This window comes from Myotis yumanensis, unplaced genomic scaffold, assembly GCF_028538775.1.
Source record: "Myotis yumanensis isolate MYYU_CA2020_CCGP unplaced genomic scaffold, mMyoYum1.0.hap1 SCAF_1, whole genome shotgun sequence".
Taxonomy (NCBI): Eukaryota; Metazoa; Chordata; class Mammalia; order Chiroptera; family Vespertilionidae; genus Myotis; species Myotis yumanensis.
The window spans coordinates 52,544,449-52,564,131 of NW_027223752.1; the positions used below are offsets into that span (position 1 = coordinate 52,544,449).

General features: G+C 39.4%; 1 protein-coding gene across 11 annotated transcripts in view; it reads left to right on the forward strand.

Moving 5' to 3' along the window:
• HERC1 (HECT and RLD domain containing E3 ubiquitin protein ligase family member 1) overlaps positions 1-19,683 on the forward strand; it is a 190,046-nt gene that overhangs the window by 154,914 nt on the left and 15,449 nt on the right. For all 11 annotated transcript variants that reach the window (XM_070421306.1, XM_070421324.1, XM_070421311.1 and 8 more), the window contains exons 60-70: positions 973-1,146; positions 2,572-2,865; positions 3,816-3,881; positions 4,014-4,139; positions 5,297-5,435; positions 12,166-12,347; positions 13,057-13,212; positions 14,509-14,631; positions 15,658-15,760; positions 16,767-16,936; positions 18,971-19,109. In XM_070421306.1, the coding sequence (XP_070277407.1) occupies positions 973-1,146; positions 2,572-2,865; positions 3,816-3,881; positions 4,014-4,139; positions 5,297-5,435; positions 12,166-12,347; positions 13,057-13,212; positions 14,509-14,631; positions 15,658-15,760; positions 16,767-16,936; positions 18,971-19,109 (1,672 nt within the window). The remainder of the gene's footprint in view (positions 1-972; positions 1,147-2,571; positions 2,866-3,815; positions 3,882-4,013; positions 4,140-5,296; positions 5,436-12,165; positions 12,348-13,056; positions 13,213-14,508; positions 14,632-15,657; positions 15,761-16,766; positions 16,937-18,970; positions 19,110-19,683) is intronic.

The window sequence follows — 19,683 nt, forward strand, 5'->3', positions numbered from 1 at the left end:
AAGGTATCTTAGAAATCATAGTCAAACATCACACTTTACAGAGGAGAAAACTGATATTCAAAGGGATTTTTTCTTGCAGTTATTTAATGGCGGAAAGAAAACTAGAACCCAGGTCTCCCAGTATATAACCTAGCACTCATTCTACTATACCCTAGACATCACTGAAATGTTTAATTATTGAACGGCTTTATTTCCATTGGAAATTATTTGTGGATTTTAGCTTTCTGCCATTTTTTTAGAAAGCAGCAGACTTTCTTAAAAGAACATTCTCTAAAAGAAGAACCATCCCAAAGATTTTTAACTCAAGTATACACAATATATTTTGTCTTCCAAATTTAATATTCTATGAAGAAAAATACTAGCCCTCTGCTGTGAAGTAATTCTATGATATGACATTATTACCTACAGTATTGCCTTTTACACCCTTAATGAATAGAACCAATGTGCTGCTTTGGTTTATACTTTATGTGGTTAAATGATATTAAAGTAGAGCTGTAAACCTGCATGAATAGTCCTACTAAAGTCAAATATAGAATCAGACCCTAGGCAGTAGTGGCTTGTGTATAATAAACTATAGAGCCACAGTTAGAATGTGTTGCTTCTTTTGCAGATATGTCCCTCAGCAGGCAGAGTACTACTTCCTCTAGTACCCTGTGGTCATGTCAGACTTTTAAATTACACTAAATGCCTTGTCTTACAAGTCCTATGTATAGCAAATAATTGCTGTTATCTCTTTAAGAAGAATCAGCTAATCCAAGGTAGTTCACAAATTTTATGGTTATTTATTATTCACCTGTTTTTAGACAAAATTTAGGATATTTCAAAGTTCATAGGCATTGGAAGTACAGCATAAAATGTCCAAAAAGCAAATGTATTTAATGCAGTTATTGAAATGAACTTTCTCAGATGTGAATGGTAATGGAATTTTCTCTTATTAAAACAAGTCATGTGGCATGATTTATTTCCCATCAGGATGTTTTGGTCGTGAATTGTACGACAGAATGGGCTGCTGCCAATCATGTGTTAGCAACCTGCAGGACAGCCCTGAAACAGCAGGGTGTCCTGGGACTAAATATGGCTCCCTGCATGAGAGCATTTCTGGAGCGGCTTCCCATGATGCTGCAGGAACAGTATGCCTATGAAAAGGTGAGCAATTACACTCATTCTGACATTTACAGATGCCTGGTGCTTTGGAATTTGAATTATAGCTTTGAATTTATCCCTTAAGAGCATGAGATCTGAGGAAAATACATGGGGCTATTTTGGCAGACTCAAATGAAGCTAAGTCGTGCCTAAAACAGTTGTTAATAAGCCTAAGTCTACTCCTACTTTATTATTTTTTTTTTTTTATATTTTATTGATTTTTTACAGAGAGGAAGGGAGAGAGATAGAGAGTCAGAAACATCGATGAGAGAGAAACATCGATCAGCCGCCTCCTGCACATCTCCTACCGGGGATGTGCCCGCAACCCAGGTACATGCCCTTGACCGGAATCGAACCTGGGACCTTTCAGTCCGCAGGCCGACGCTCTATCCACTGAGCCAAACCGGTTTCGGCTACTCCTACTTTATTTAAGTGAGAGTAAAGTTTTAAAGTGATCCTTAAATTTGTGTTGTGCTTATATCATTCTTCAGATTATTTTTTCACTCCAAAACTTTTTAAAATACCTGTGCCTCAGAGTATCATCTTCCCTTTTTTAACCCATATGCCTATTTTTATGTGGTTTTGCCATCCCAAAGTTGGGAGGTGGGAGTAAGTGTGGGTGTCAGAGTGACCATCCTTTCTACTTAACAGGTGGACCTCGTGGAAAGTTGTGTGGAAGAGCTAAGGTTAAACTATTAAATAGGGTCATTAAATACTAGAATGAGGAATTATAGAATTTGAGCCTGTGTGACCTGTCTTTCAGGCCTTACTAGTCACTGTGCTGCCTCCTAGGTAAAGCTTGTTGGGTTTGGTTGTTTTGTGTTTAGGGGTTGTTTTTATTGTTTGTTTTTTGTCAAGCTACATTAATATTATTTCACTGATGTATTTGCCCAGGTTTTCTATTCTGAATCCCTTAGCTCTTACAGAGTTGTTCTGCTAGGACCAGGGAGAGCCATGAACGAAGAATTTTCTTGGCTACCAGGCTTCCCTTGGGTAAAGGAGCAGTTGTGACAGGGAGCAGGTCACTATGGTTCAGTTGTTACCAGTCTTCTTTTTTTAAAACTTAAGAAAAATTAATGAAAATATACTAAATACAATGAGATATCCTGAATTGGATTCTGGAGCAGAAAAGGGGCATTAGTGGGGGAAAAAACAAATAAAATTGTGTTGTTTAGTTATTGTACCAATGTTTATTTCTTAGTTTTGATAACTGCACTATAGTTATGTAAGATGTTAACATTAGAGGAAGTTGTGTGAAGAGTTTTCTGTACTATCTCTGCAACTCTTTATATCTAAAATTATTTCAAAGTAAAAAGTTAAAAAAACAATAAACTTAAAGAATAAATTACAGGCTTTCGGCGTTCACTAGGTTAATTTAGAATATTTCGGAAAGGCTCTTCAACATAATGTCCTTGCACTTTCTCTTAGCCTCATGTGGTTTGTGGCGATCAGCTTGTTCACAGTCCCTACATGCAGTGTCTGGCCTCCCTTGCTGTGGGACTTCATCTGGATCAGCTGTTGTGTAACCCTCCAGTGCCACCACACCACCAGAACTGTCTCCCTGACCCTGCATCCTGGAATCCGAATGAGTGGGCCTGGTTAGAGTGTTTCTCAACCACCATAAAAGCTGCTGAAGCCTTGACCAACGGAGCACAGTTCCCAGAATCTTTTACTGTTCCAGATCTAGAGCCTGTTCCAGAGGATGAACTTGTATTACTAATGGTAAGTATAAGGTGAACTGCTGTTATTTGCAGCTGCAATTGTATCATGGGTGTTTAGCAAATAGCAGACCCTCAGTAAGTATTTGCTAACTTGAGTAGCTAGAAGCATACCCTTAGATAAATTTAAAATATTTTGCTTTTAGATAGTATCTTTCAATCTGATGACAGGCCTCTATGGTGATAGGAGAACTGTGGAGCTCTTGTAAACATGCTGGTTCTCAAAGATATAGTCGCATATCTCCCTCTTCCCCCCTTTTTCTAAGTCCATAAGTGCATTGCTAGTATATATTTTATTTGTACAGGGTAGAGCAAAAATAGGTTTGCAGTTGTTTGTATGGAAAATAATATAGTAATTAATAAATAATAATACAAGAATAAATTGTGTTTTGCATATTCACAACTGTAAACCTACTTTTGCCCCATTATGTATATATTTTAGCATCTTTTCCTGGTCATCTTATGAGATTTATTCCACATATGGATTCAGATTATTTGGCACTTTAATCATGTTTTTAATTACCATTAAATAAGAATTGTGGAAGAGCATTCTGATGTTACCTAAGAGTATCTTGCTGTAGAAACTGTCATTTTATAGATGAGGAAACTGAAACAAGTCCAGCAAAATGAAGTGACCTGCCCAAAGCTATACAGAAAGTTCACAGGGTCAGTGACTCTTGCACATGACTTTGTATCTGCAGGTGCTCAGAAGTTAGCTTTGAATTTCCAAGGCAATTGTGATAGTGATATAATTGATAGTGAAAGTGTTTATAATAAAGGGAAATATTAACAATGCAAAACATCAAGTTTGGTGTAATTATAAAATTGCTCTTCATTTCTCATAATATTACTAAGTTCTTTTTTGGAAAGAAGACTTAGTTATTACAACAACACTTAGTTGTTAGTTAAAAACAGATAAGCAAGATTGATCCTAATGTTTGCTCTGCCTTGCAGGATAACAGTAAATGGATTAATGGCATGGATGAACAAATTATGTCTTGGGCAACTTCCAGACCTGAGGTCAGTAAAGATGAAGACAATTATATGGTTTTTCTCAGTAAATCTTCTCATTCTAAATGCTTGTGTGTTTGAGCCCTGATGTCTGCCATAGAGACTGGCACATATTTGGTACAGATGATTGTGTTTTTCTAGGACTGGCACCTGGGAGGTAAATGTGATGTCTACTTGTGGGGTGCTGGCAGGCATGGACAGCTGGCAGAAGCTGGAAGAAATGTAATGGTACCTGCAGCAGCTCCCTCATTCTCACAGGCCCAGCAGGTAACTAACAGGGTGAAGAAACGAAGAAGAAACTTGGGAAGTGACAATTCTGATTCCCTAACTGTCAGCTGTCAGTAACTTACAGTGGAATAAAGTTTGTCCACTTCATAGTTTTCTGTAAGGAATCACTAAAGAAAGTCATGATGTTAGAGCTTCCAAATAAAAGCTTTCTAAGATTTTTATCAGACTTAAGTTTTGTTAATAAATTTCTAAATTTTTCTTGCTTTCATGTATAGTGAATTAACATCTTGATTTATTAAGCCTGATCACTACATATTTATAGAAATTAAGATAATCCTAATTATTGATTCTCTCTTTGGAGCTATAGAATTATTGGGGTCTTTAGCCAGATTTAGTTGACACTCCTTCCCTCTTCTAATAATTGTGTACTATATTTCCAAACCTTTCTTTCTTTCTTCCTTTTTTTTTTTATCCTCACCTGAGGATATTTTTCCCATTGCTTTTCAGAGAGAGTGGTAGGGAGGGAAGAGGGGGGAGGGAGTGAAGGAGAGAGAGAGACAGAGAGACAGAGAGACAGAGACAGACAGACATCGATATGAGAGAGACACATCGATTGGTTGCCTTCCCCATACTCTCCAACCGGGGCAAAGAGTAAACCTGCAACACAGGTATGCCCTTGACTGGGAAACGAACCCATGACCCTTCAGTGCCTGGGCTAATGCTCTAACCACTGAGCTCACCGACAGGACTCCAAACTCTTCTTGGGGCAGCTGCTTTCTCTTTTGTTCTTCTCTACCTCATGAAGGCACTATTCTTTCTCCTATATATCCTTTCTAGTTCTTGACTCTTGCTGACCTGTAGCCCTGTCTTTACTATTTCCCCATCATCTTTTCCTCCTTCTTTTATTGATTTTGTTGTTAAGGTTATTATTTGAACTTTGCACAATTGGCTGAAACTGTTTTAAACTATCTTAAATATATTAAATAGTCAAATGAGCCTCATACATCTCTTAATTAAGTAAGCAGTTTTATAATAATCAAGAGCTTATAGGAACCCAAAGTCACATTAACCCCTGGAGTGAAAAGGTAACAAAATTGATGAAGGTATCTTAGGTATACATGGAATCATTTTGAATGTTTGCATGTTAAAGCTACATAATAAAGGATAATATATTTAGTTATGTGTTTTTATACTAGGTCATATGTGGTCAGAATTGTACCTTTGTCATCCAGGCCAATGGCACAGTGTTGGCTTGTGGGGAAGGAAGTTACGGCAGATTAGGACAAGGAAATTCAGATGACCTTCATGTGCTGACAGTTATTTCAGCCTTACAAGGTAAAATTATCCTCAATTGAAAGCTGGTCAGAAATGATGGCCTAACTATAGGAATGTTTGTTTATATTGGCACTCATCTCAAACCTTTGCTAGATAGTTATATATTGAAGTTCTTGTTTAGACATGTACAGCCTTAATTTTCATATTTTAAACAACATTATTTTGTAAGTTACTTATAGCAGTGTTCAAATTCAGTGGTATAAATAACTGTTTCAAGACCCACTGAGGAATATAAAATTCTTTAAAAGTGCAAAATTAGGCAGCTATTAATAGCAGTAGCAATCATGCATGTGCTTCATTAAAATTAAAAATCTGTTTATATGGATATGTACTAAAAACTTTAAAGGGCATCTCTGTAAAAGTTATCTGTGACTTGGAAAAGGAATATCTCTAGAGAAACCACTGTAGGGGACTCTGGCTTGTTCCTTAACTTTGACTTTGAAGCCTACAAAAAAAGTAGGATTTTTAAAGTAAAAGCATACAAGTAACAAGGAGTTCAGAACCAATTCCTGATTAGCTCTGAGTTCTCTTCCCTGAGATCCTAGTGTGAAGAGGACAGTAGTGAGGATGGGAGGGCTGGCTGGGCTGCTATCTGGTTCTACTACCCTACCTCTGGAACCTTACACAAGTTAATAGACCTCTTTATAACTCGGTTTCCCCAATTGTCAAAGTGATAACGATAATAGCTGCCTCATAGGTTCTAAGTGAAAATAGAAAATGAGAGGGAGAGAAAATGGCGGAGGCTTAGACGGACGTGTTGGTGCTTTGTCCCGGACCAGATAGGGGCGAGCAGCTGAAACGGGTAACAATCAGCCTGATCAAGCTGGGGAGGTTCAGCTGAGAGACAGTCTGCAGCCAGGAAAGACAGAAAACTCCTAAAAAATGCGGATGGTTAGAGATTGAGGCTGAAACCTCCCTCTGGGCGCCAGCACAGCGGCGAGACCGCGCCATCTCAGGCAGCGTTTACCGGCATCCAGAGATCGGCTACTAACCCGGAGGCAACGATTCGCAAACAGCGCGACTGCAAGAGCCAAGGGGAGACCTGCACCCCTCCACGGAAAGATTCAAGCAACAGCGGCCACCTGATCACCACACGCTCTGCCTGGGGAACAGTTGCTGCGTCTGAAGCCTCCCTCCACCAGCCAGAAGAGCCACCACAACTGTGAACAGCACCCATCAGAGGCCCTGCTATCAACAGAGGAGCCGCTGCTACCACAACCGCCCAAGGAGCAACCACAGCCCGAGGAGCCACTGCCACCCAGGGAGCAGCCACTGCCACCCAGGGTCCAGCCACTGAACGATTCAACAACTAGTAATGTCAGTGAGATCAAACATGGGTAGACAAAGAAACCCCCAAAGGAAAGAAAAGGAGGACTCGCCAGAAAAGCAGCTAAGTGAGACAGAGATATGCAACATGACGGAAAAAGAATTCAGAATAAGGTTCCTAGAGTACATGCACTGGATGTTCAAGAAGCAAGAAGAAACAGATGAAAAACTCAACTACGTATGCAAGAAGCTAGAAGAAACAGATGAAAAAATCAACAACTTAAGTAAGTCCCAAGAAGAAATGAAGAGCGACATAGCTGCAATAAAAAACACCATTGAAAGTATCAACAGTAGACTGGGAGAAGCGGAGGACCGAATCAGTGAATTAGAAGACAAGGAAGCAAAACACACTCAAACTGTACTGCAAATAGAGAAAAAAATTAAAAGACAGGAGGAGAGCCTAAGGGAACTTTGGGACAACATGAAACGAAGCAACATACGAATAATAGGGGTGCCAGAACAACAGAAAGATGAACATGGATTAGAAAACCTATTCGAAGAAATAATATCAGAAAACTTCCCTGAGGTGGGGAAGAAAAAAGTCACACAAGCCCAGAGAGTCCCAAACAAGGTGAACCCGAAAAGACCCACACCAAGACACATCATAATTACCATGGCAAATGTTCAGGATAAAGAGAGAATCTTACAGGCTGCAAGAGAGAGGCGGAAAGTAACATACAAGGGATCTCCCATTAGATTATCAAATGATTTCTCAACAGAAACACATCAGGCCAGAAAAGAATGGACGGAAATCTACAAAGTGATGCAAAGCAAAGGACTGAATCCAAGAATACTCTATCCAGCAAGGCTATCATTCAAAATTGAAGGGGAAATAAGAAGCTTCACAGACAAAAAAGGGCTAAGGGAGTTTATCACCACCAAGCCAGCCATGCAAGAAATACTAAAGGGACTGGTGTAAAAGAAGAAATATCAAGCTCAGAAAGAAAACAGCCACACACACACAAAAAAAAGAAATGGCTACAAACAAGTACCTTTCAATAATAACTTTAAATGTAAATGGACTAAATGCTCCAAATAAAAGACATCGAGTGGCTGAATGGATAAAAAAACATGACCCATACATCTGCTGTCTACAAGAGACCCACCTCATTGGAAAGGACTCACACAGACTGAAAGTGAAGGGATGGAAAAATATCTTTCACGCAAATGGAAAGGAAAAGAAAGCTGGGGTAGCAATACTTATATCTGACAAAATACATCTCAAAGTGAAGGCCATAACCAGAGATAAGGAAGGCCACTTCATAATACTAAAGGGATCAATACAACAAGAAGATATAACCCTGGTAAACATATATGCACCCAATGCAGGAGCACCCACATACATAAGAAAACTTCTGGAAGATATCAGGGGAGATATCGACAATAACACAATCATAGTAGGGGACTTTAATACACCACTGACATCACTGGATAAATCCGCTAGACAAACAATCAGCAAAGAAACAGCAATCCTAAATGACTCACTAGATCAGATGGACTTAATTGACATCTTCAGAACACTACACCCCACAGCTACGGAATATACATTCCTCTCAGGTGCTCATGGGACATATTCAAAAATAGACCACATATTGGGTCACAAGCAAAGTCTCCACAAATTCAAGAAGATTGAAATCATAAAAAGCTTCTTCGCAGACCACGATGGCATAATGTTAGAAATAAACTACAATAAAAACAACCCAAAATACTCAAACACTTGGAAGCTGAATAGCATGTTATTAAATATTGATTGGGTTACCGATGACATCAAAGAAGAAATTAAAAACATCCTGGACACTAATGACAATGAAAACACAACAATCCAAAACCTCTGGGACACAATGAAAGCAGTCCTGAGAGGGAAGTTTATAGCTCTACAGGCCTATCTCAAAAAACAAGAAAAAATGGCAGTTAATCATCTAACTCTACAACTCAAAGAATTAGAAAGAGAGCAACAAGAAAACCCCAGAGTGAGCAGAAGGAAGGAGATAATAAAGATTAGAGCAGAAATCAATGACATAGAGACCAAAAAAACAATACAGAAAATCAATGAAACCAAGAGCTGGTTCTTTGAAAGGATAAACAAGATTGACAAACCCCTCGCCAGGCTCACCAAGAAGCAAAGAGAAAGGTCCCAAATAAACCAAATCAGAAATGATAGAGGCGAAATAACAACAGACCCCACAGAAATACAAATGATTGTTAAACAATACTACGGGCAACTCTACTCCAACAAACTAGACAACCTGGAGGAAATGGACAAATTCCTAGAAAAATACAACATTCCAAAACTCAGTCAGGAAGAATCTAAAAACCTCAATAGGCCAATAACTATGGAAGAAATTGAAGCAGTCATCAGAAAGCTTCCAGCAAACAAAAGCCCAGGGCCAGGCGGCTTCACAGGGGAGTTCTACCAAACATTCAAGGAAGAACTAAAACCTACCCTCCTCAGACTACTACAAAAAATTCAAGAGGAAGGAACACTTCCAAGCTCATTCTATGAAGCCAGCATCACCCTAATACCAAAACCAGGTAAAGACATCACAATGAAAGAGAATTACAGGCCAATATCCCTCATGAACATAGATGCCAAAATCCTCAACAAAATCTTAGCAAATCGGATCCAGCAGTACATCAGAAGGATCATACACCATGACCAAGTAGGATTTATCCCAGAGATGCAAGGATGGTACAACATCCGTAAATCAATAAATGTGATACATCACATAAACAAATTGAAAGAAAAAAACCACATGGTCATATCAATTGATGCAGAAAAAGCATTCGACAAAATCCAACACCCATTTTTGATAAAAACTCTCAGAAAGGTGGGAATAGAAGGATCATACCTCAACATAATAAAAGCCATATATGACAGGCCCACAGCCAACATCATACTCAATGGTCAAAAACTAACACCATTTCCCCTAAGAACAGGAACAAGACAGGGATGCCCACTCTCACCACTCCTGTTCAACATAGTACTGGAAGTATTAGCCATTGCAATTAGGCAAGAAGAAGAAATAAAAGGCATCCAAATTGGAAAAGAGGAAGTAAAACTGTCCTTATTTGCAGATGACATGATATTATACATACAAAACCCTAGAGACTCCATCAAAAAGCTACTAGACTTTATACATGAATTTGGCAATGTAGCAGGATACAAAATTAACCCCAAGAAATCTGAGGCATTTCTATACACCAATAGTGAACTTTCAGAAAGAGAGATTAGAAAAACAATCCCATTTACCATCGCACCAAAAAAATTAAGATACCTAGGAATAAACTTAACTAAAGAGGTTAAAGACCTCTACTCAGAAAACTACAGGACGTTGAAAAAAGAGATAGAGGAAGACATAAACAGATGGAAGAACATACCATGTTCTTGGATTGGTAGAATCAACATCATTAAAATGTCCATACTACCCAAAGCAATCTATAAATTCAACGCACTTCCCATTAAAATACCAATGGCCTTCTTCAAAGATCTAGAACGAACTCTCCAAAAATTCATCTGGAATAAAAAAAGACCCCGAATAGCTGCAGCGATCCTGAGAAAGAACAAAGTAGGTGGGATCTCAATGCCAGATATCAAACTGTATTACAAAGCCACTGTTCTCAAAACTGCCTGGTACTGGCACAAGAACAGACATATAGACCAGTGGAATAGAATAGAGAGTCCAGAAATTAGCCCGAACCAATATGCTCAATTAATTTTTGACAAAGGAGGCATGAACATACAATGGAGGCAAGATAGTCTCTTCAATAAATGGTGTTGGGAAAATTGGACAGATATATGCAAGAAAATGAAACTAGACCACCAACTTACACCATACACAAGAATAAACTCAAAATGGATAAAGGACTTAAATGTACGACAGGAAACCATAAAAATTCTAGAAGAATACAAAGGCAACAAAATCTCAGACTTATGCCAAAACAATTTCTTCACTGATACAGCTCCTAGGGCAGTTGAAACTAAAGAGAAACTGAACAAATGGGACTACATCAAAATAAAAAGCTTCTGCACAGCAAAAGAAACCATCAACAAAACAACAAGAAAACCCACCTCGTGGGAAAACATATTTGCCAACGTCATATCTGATAAGGGCTTAATCTCCAAAATTTATAGGGAACTCATACAACTTAACAAAAAGAAGATAAACAATCCAATCAAAAAATGGGCAAAGGATCTAAATAGACACCTTTCAAAAGAGGACATTCAGAAAGCCAAGAGACATATGAAAACATGCTCAAAGTCACTAATCATCCGAGAGATGCAAATCAAAACAACAATGAGGTACCATCTCACACCTGTCAGAATGGCCATCATCAACAAATCAACAAACGACAAGTGCTGGAGAGGATGTGGAGAAAAAGGAACACTTGTGCACTGCTGGTGGGAATGCAGACTGGTGCAGCCACTATGGAAGGCAGTATGGAGGTTCCTCAAAAAATTGGAAATGGAACTCCCATTTGACCCTGTGATCCCACTACTAGGAATATATCCCAAGAAACCAGAAACACCTATCAGAAAGGATATATGTAACCAGATGTTCATAGCAGCACAATTCACCATAGCTAAGATCTGGAAACAGCCTAAGTGCCCATCAGTAGATGAATGGATTAGAAAACTGTGGTACATCTACACGATGGAATACTATGCTGCTGTTAAAAAGAAGGAACTCCTACCATTTGCAACATCATGGATGGAACTGGAGAGCATTATGCTAAGTGAAACAAGCCAGTCAATGAAGGAAAAATACCACATGATCTCACTCATTCATGGATAATAAAGACCATTACAAACTTTTGAACAATAATAGATACAGAGGCAGAGCTGCCTCAAACTGATTGTCAAACTGCAGTGGGAAGGCCAGAGAGAGTTGGGGGGCAGGAGGGAGGGGAGTAAGAGATCAACCGAAGGACTTGTATGCATGCATATAAGCATAACTAATGGACATAAGACACTGGGGGGTAAGGGAGGGTAGGGGTTTGTCAAGGGCGGGGGGGAAAAAAGGACACTTATGTAATACCCTTTGTAATACTTTAAGCGAAAAAAAAAAATGAAAAAAAAATAAAAAAAAAAGATAACAAAAAAAAAAAAGAAAATAGAAAATGAGATACTTCATGTAAAGCATTTATAGAAGTAGCTAGAACATAGTCCTTAATGACTATAACTGCTGCTATAACCATCCTCTTCCTTGTCACATTATTGTTTAGTGTGATTGCTCCCAATTTGTTAGGCTGTTTCTGCAAACTTGATTTAAAATTAAGAAATTATTTTTATTTCTGTAGTACTATTTTGTTATATTTCAATTTTGAGAATATTCTGTGGCAGCTGCAAGTAAAGAGGGGAGTTTTAACATACAGTAACTCTTACTGGGTTTCTGCTCTGTTCCAGGCTTTGTGGTGACTCAGCTGGTGACTTCCTGTGGTTCTGATGGGCACTCCATGGCCCTGACTGAGAGTGGTGAGGTCTTTAGCTGGGGAGATGGTGATTATGGCAAACTTGGCCATGGGAACAGTGACAGGCAGCGGCGACCCAGGCAGATTGAGGCCTTACAAGGAGAAGAAGTGGTGCAGGTCAGTCAGGACATGGATAAGTTTGGCTTTGAATGTACACATACTAGTTGTCCAATCAAATTCAGGTAATGGGAAATAATAGTAAAAATATATTACACAATCATTTTAAGAGATCCATTGCTTTTGGAAAATAGAAAATGAGATAATTCATTCACTTCTTGTGCTTGTCAGAAGTTTGAATGGGCTTTGATGTTAGAATGGACTCTTTCCTGAGCCAGCTGCTTGGCCCAGGGTAGGGTGCTGCAGGTCCTTAGAGGAAACATTATGGGGTTTAGCTCTTGCCCCACAGATACATGAATAAATGGAAAACTTTGCTTTCAACCTATCCTCATTGTTACAAAGGCTGAGTTAATATACATTTCTGGAAAATCAATTAGTGATCTAGAATAATATTGTAAAATTGTATACCACATTTGAGTTAACAGATAATTTCCCCATTCATTTCATGTAGTCTAAGTCATCTGTACACAGCTAAAGAGTAGCAACAGTTCTTCCAAGGTATGCAGTTTATTTTGGTCTTCCGGAGGAGGATGAGGTAGATCAGACTTAGGGGAGCAGGAGGGCCATTTGGGCAGGTAGAACATACCAGTCTTTAAGATCCTAATTTATCAGTGAAATTTATTACTATACTAATAACCAAAAATGACTGATTTCTTTTTTTCTTAGTATCCCCTCTTAATAAATTGTTTTTCTCCTTATTTATCTATAGATGTCTTGTGGCTTCAAGCACTCAGCAGTGGTAACTTCAGATGGCAAACTATTTACCTTTGGGAATGGCGACTATGGCCGTCTGGGTCTTGGAAACACCTCTAATAAAAAGCTTCCAGAGAGAGTGACTGCACTGGAGGGGTATCAGATTGGACAGGCACGGAATAAGTCAATGATATGTTCTGTCAGATCATAGTTGCTTATATGCTCTGCATGCTCTTAGACACTGTCCTTTCAGGAAGAAAGAAGTCACCAGTTATATTTAACTTCATGCACATTTTGATTGGCTTGATAATTTTTCATGGTTTTTTTCCCATGTGAAAATTCACATTTTAAGTTAATTTCAGTTAGTTTGTCATATAAGTTTGTCATATTTGATTCCACATTAATTCAGGATGTGCATATTTTAAAACCCCCTCCATAAAGTATTAATACAACTTGATATAAACTTTTTAAACAGTACAAACAGTTGTGGCTCCCGTCCAATAGGCTGGAAGTGGATGGCTGAACTGCAGCATTGCTGATAGTTACTGCTTGCTCTTTTTTTTTTTTTTTTTTTTTTTTTTTTGCTACTGCTTGCTCTTAATTGTTCTTGTCCTATAACTGTCAGTATTTTTATTGGAAGACTAGAGGCCTAGTGCACGAATTTGTGCACCAGTTGGGGGTCCCTCAGCCTGGCCTGCGGGATCAGGCTGAAACCAGCTCGCTGACATCCCCTGAGGGGTTCCGGATTGCGAGAGGGTGCAGGCCAGGCCGAGGGATCCCACCAGTGCACAATCAGGGCCAGGGAGGGATGTGGGGGGTTGACCAGCCAGGGAGGGACTGCAGGAGGGCTCCAGGGCATGTCTGGCCCGTCTAGCTCAGTCCCGATCAGCCGGACCCCAGCAGCAAGCTCACCTACCAGTTGAAGTGTCTGCCCCCTGGTGGTCAGTGCACGTTATAGTGAGCAGTTGAGCGGCCTTAGTGTATCATTAGCATATTACGCTTTAATTGGTTGAATGGACAACCGGACACTTAGCATATTAGACTTTTATTATATAGGCTAATTCTTGAGTTTATACATGCTAGTAGGCACATTGAGATTTTCTTTTTATAAGGAGATAAGATATTTTTATCTTTTTCTATATTATTCCTTAGACTTTTCTGGTATGAATGAGTATTTTTGAGTTATATGTACTTTCCCCCTATCTTTTGTGCTCTCTGATTCTGAGTTAGCCACAGATATTTGAAGGATTTCCTTTGAAGAAAAATGTTATTTTTTTCTTTGTGAACATTAGGAATTATTTCTTATGGACACTTTTTTTTTTTAACATATGTAGAAGGCCCTGAAACCAATAAAAATCTTTAGAAACATAGCTAAGTTTTCCTCTAAAGTGGAGGAAAGGGCCCCAGAAATGGGTATGTGTTTTAGGTATTATGACTTGGCTTACTGAACACTCTGTTATTTCTCCAGGTGGCTTGTGGCTTAAACCACACTTTGGCAGTATCAGCAGATGGCTCCATGGTGTGGGCTTTTGGAGATGGTGACTATGGAAAACTAGGTTTAGGAAATTCCACTGCAAAATCTTCACCCCAGGTCAGTTTTATTGTTAGTGTTTCAGACAACGTAGTTTTTGTCTATATCGTTACCTCTTTTTAGTTGGGAATAATTTAAATTTAGCATTTATGGTAATTCATAATGAAGTTTAGACGCTTCTGTTGTTTATTCTTAAATGTTTTACATTCTACAGCTTGATTTTAAATAAGCCATTAATAGTTAAACTGGATGTAAAAATTCTGCAAAGGTAAGTGTCTGTCTCTGTACATGGCTGAACACCATAGAGACTACCTTCCATTGAAAAGAAAAAAATAGTATAAACATATCTCCAGGGTGTTTTATGGAGGGAACCATGAACTATCTATCGTACAGCTGCCATTATCAGTTTATTGTTACCACTGAATTATACAGATGCGCACCTCTGTTTAAGAAGTAATGAAAAGGAAATTTAAGTGCATAAACAAATAAATTAGAAGCTCTTGTTCACATTATAAAAAGTTTCTTGGCTCTGCAGAAGACCTCTTACATAATTCTTTTATGTGGATTTTCCTAACATTTTTAACAAGCAGCATGATTTACAAATACTCAGTTTATATTCAACTCCAGATTCACCATCATACATAGTCTGTGACATCCAGAAAGTTAGACAGGATTCAGCTAGGGGTTCACAAAACCAGGAAGTCCCTCTCTGGGGAACATTTAAGCAGTTACTGTTACCTCTGAAAGCAGAAGTCTGCTGGGAGCAGCCCATGTCTTACAGGAGTCTTCAAAAGGCCACAGGTTTTTTTCTGGTTTCTGTTAGCCAGAGGAATGCTTCCACTTCACATGAGGTTCTGGGAGTTTTGCCAAATGCCCCTGCACACTTCCTCCCCCAAATTCAGATAGTTTGCAGAACAATATGGGAAAATAACATTTAGGAGTGTGGGTTTGAGGGGAAACAGGTAATTAATTAACTGTTAGTGTTTTTATTGGAAGATAATTCTTGAGTTTATACATGCCAGTAGGCAAATTCAAGAGTATTTTCTTTTCCTTTTTAAAGTGTGCCTTACACCTTTTATTTTGCAGAAAGTTGATGTTCTTTGTGGAATTGGAATTAAAAAGGTTGCTTGTGGAACTCAGTTTTCTGTTGCATTGACCAAAGATGGTCAAGTGTATACCTTTGGTCAAGGTAAGGCATTTTCTATGCATTGCATTGCTTGTTTTGTGTACACATATATTATAGGAACATTTGCCTTCAAGTTTTATAGAAAGGGCTCTAAATTGAGTCATTTTTTATTCTGGGTCATAAGTGGGTCTATGACCTTCATTCACTAGCTACTTTCCTGTTCCTCTCTGTGAAGTTGGTCATAAAGATACTCTCCTCCCCATTGATGGCCCTTCATGCCAGAGCCTTCACTCTTGATAGAAGAGTTCCTGCAAGGCCCTTCCCCTCCTTTTTTGCTGCCTTCACTGTGCTGCCATGAACACTGCCTTGACCACCAGAGTGCCTCTGGATCCTGCCCCTATAGTCCTTCCAGGGACTGGGGCTTCAGGTCTTATGAATTCATAGGTTCAAGGTTCAAATTTTGAGGGGCAGAAGGAACCATGTTATCTGAAGGTGTTGTGGGCTCTGTTGGCTGGAGCCTGAGAAGAAGCTGCTGCCATAGGCAGAAGTTAGTTAATGCTTTGGAGAGTACATTTTCAGTACAGTAGTAAGAGTGGAAGTTAAGTTGTAGACAGTGCCCAAGCCAGACAGGCCTAGAGGACATGGAGAAACAGGGACTGGCCTGCACTTTCTAGAAGTGTGGCAGCAAAGGTAAGGGGAGAGGTTGGCTGGAAGTTTGAGGACAAGACGTCTTTTCTTAGAATGCAAGAACTTTAGGGCCTTTGTGAATTATGTACCAATCCTCTCAAATATGGGGACACTGAAGTGACTCTTGATTTGAAAGAAGCTATTGATTTTAGATTTACTTTTATTTTTTATTAATAAGGAGACTGTGACATTTTGCAATGAAACAGTTTCAAACTTTTTATGCACTTAGTATCCAGTATACCTTACCAGAATAGCAGCTTTGGCCCCAATGAGTTAAATATTTCATTGCCATTCCACCATAAAAATTAAATGATTCCTTAGAAAAACATAAAAGGACTCTGATGTGCCATCCATAAACTTCCTCCTTGCTATTTTTTCTCAGATCGCTTGATAGGCTTGCCAGAGGGTCGTGCTCGCAATCACAATCGGCCACAGCAAGTCCCTGTCCTGGCAGGAGTAGTCATCGAAGACGTGGCAGTTGGAGCTGAGCACACACTTGCTTTGACATCAGCAGGAGATATATATGCCTGGGGGAGCAATTCAGAAGGACAGGTACATATTTATCTTGCTTGCTGCCCTCATATTCTAGAGAACTGAACATCCTTCAGTTGGGTAAGAGATAAGCTAAGAACTCATAATGTCTACCACAGTGCCTCAAGGACATCCTCTGCCACAGGACTGATTGCTTTGTGAGTCCAGTTATCCAACTCTGTCTCTCTCTCTTGATCGTGGCCAAGTACTATACCATGGTGGGGTTTTTTTTTTTGGGGGGGGGGGGGGTGTTTTAAAATATGTTTTTATTGATTTGAGAGAGAGAGAGAGGAAGGAGAGAGAAGGGGAGGGAAATACTGATGAGAGAGAACCATCAATTGGCTGCCTCCTGCGTGCTCCCTACTGTGGATCAAGTCTGAAACCCAGGTATGTGTCCTGACCTGGAATTGAACTGGTGACCTCTTGGTGCATGGGACAATGCTCAACCAACTGAGTCACACCAGCCAGGGCTATCCCATGGTTTTAAAAAAATCACAGCAAAAATATTAACTGAGTATATGTATGTGTTTACACACATTGATAGGTGCCTGGCACACAGTAAGCAGCACTTTGTAAGTATTTGGTACTGTCATCATTTCTACTACAGTAATATGTGAGGTTAGGTACTAGGAACATCAGTTGATGGAAAGAATGAAACAACAATACTTTTATATTTTATAATATAACGTTGTGCAAAGAACATTTGTGTTTGTGCAGGAGGTCTTGTCAACCCCCATTATACAGAGGAATGAACTAAGCCTCTAAGACAGCAGTTCTTAACCTGTGCGTCCTGACCCACAGGGGTCGCCTAAGACCATCAGAAAACACATATATAATTACATATTGTTTTTGTGATTAATCACTATGCTTTAATTATGTTCAGTTTGTAACAATGAAAACACATCCTGTATATCAGATATTTACATTACAATTCATAACAGTAGCAAAATTACAGTTATGAAGTAGCAGCGAAAATAATTTTATGGTTGGGGATCACCACAACATGAGGAACTGTATTAAAGGGTCACAGCATTAGGAAGGTTGAAAACCACTGCTCTAAGAGGTTGAGGAAAGATTTGAGGTTGACAGGTGTAGCCTACCCTATATATGGAAGAGGGAGGGACTTTGATGGGAGATGTCTGAGATGCCTGCTACTGCAGAGGCACATCCCCTTCCTCTATAAATCCTCTCTGGGTTTGGCTGCCACTAGAGTAGGTACTGAGGTGCCCTCAAGTTCAAGGTCCAGTATTATCCATTTTGGCCCTGTTGTCTCCTTACCAGTGTCTTAGCAGATCAGGAAGCTGCTCATCATCCTGCTTGCATATTGTCTTAATGAAGGAAAATTGACGTTGAGGACACTTTTGGCAGGTCCCTGACAGGACCTTGACATGATCCTGTCTAATGATGATGTGGTGCTTAGCTGCTGAAACACTGAGTGTTTTGGGTTCTTTTTTAATATGTTTTTATTGACTTGAGAGAGACCCTAAGAACAGAGATCTGGAAGAGAGAGGGAAACATTGATGAGAGAAAACCATCAGTTGGCTGCCTCCTGCATGCCCCCTACTGGGGATCAAGCCCGAAACCCAGGTATGTGTCCCGACCTGGAAATGAACTGGAGAACAGAGATCTGGAGGAGACCCTGAGAACAGTCAGACCCTAAGAACAGAGATATGGAGGAGAGAATCTGCTTCTGTAACTGTGTTAAAAATCAAGAAATAAATGTGTTTTAAGTAAAAGCTCTAAAGATCACTGTTACCTTTTAAACTTTCTAAGAATTCATTTCCTCTCCAGAAGTGGAATCCAAGGATGTGTTCAGTCATTAAGACTCTGCTAGATTGGGAATGGCTTTGTTGTATCTTGGTTCTTAGGAGACAGTCTGAGCTCTGAGGACCATTCTGATAGAGAAAATCAGAATTAATTTCTTTATTTTGATGCTGTGGCTTGGTACAGATATTAACCTATTTAGACCTGCTACTTCTAAGACAGATTTCATCATTTTGGCGTCCTCTCTTCCTCTTTCTAATTGAATCTCTGTGTATTTGTAATTTACCCCAGCTTGGCCTAGGCCACACCAACCACGTTCGAGAACCGACCCTGGTTACAGTTTTGCAAGGGAAAAATGTTCGGCAGATCTCAGCTGGCCGCTGCCACAGTGCTGCATGGACAGCGCCGCCTGTCCCACCAAGAGCACCAGGTGAGGGATGAAATATCCATGCTCCTGCAGCTTCTCTTTCAGCAGTACCCAGCTGTACTCTCTGCTTGCCAGTTTCAAACTGCATCCAGACATTGTTCTGAAACCATCAAACCTTCCCCCACAAACCAAAGCACTTTTTGTGCTACCAGCACTGTAAGTACTTTCACAGCAAGAAGTTCTTCTGCAACTTCGTTATGAAGCAGTCCCTGTACCCCCAAAAGAAGAAAGCATATCACTTAAGCAAGCAAAGATAGTTTTAGAGCAGCAACTAAGTATGTTTTTATATATTAAAAAATGATAAATTGTAGCTAAGGCCTATTGTTTCCAGGTTACTCCAGCATGTAGCAGGACTGATGGGCTGTTTTTGCCTTTTTGTTGTTTTGTTTTTAATTTATTATGAAATCCTTACAGATCTACAAAAATATATTAAAGTAATAAAATGCATATTTGTGTACTTAATGTCCAACTGTGTACTCTCCCAATTAGACCTATCTTCCATTCCCCACAAATGTAACTATTACTTTAAGTGTGACATTTATCACTATTATGCATTTCTTTATATCTGTACTATTTC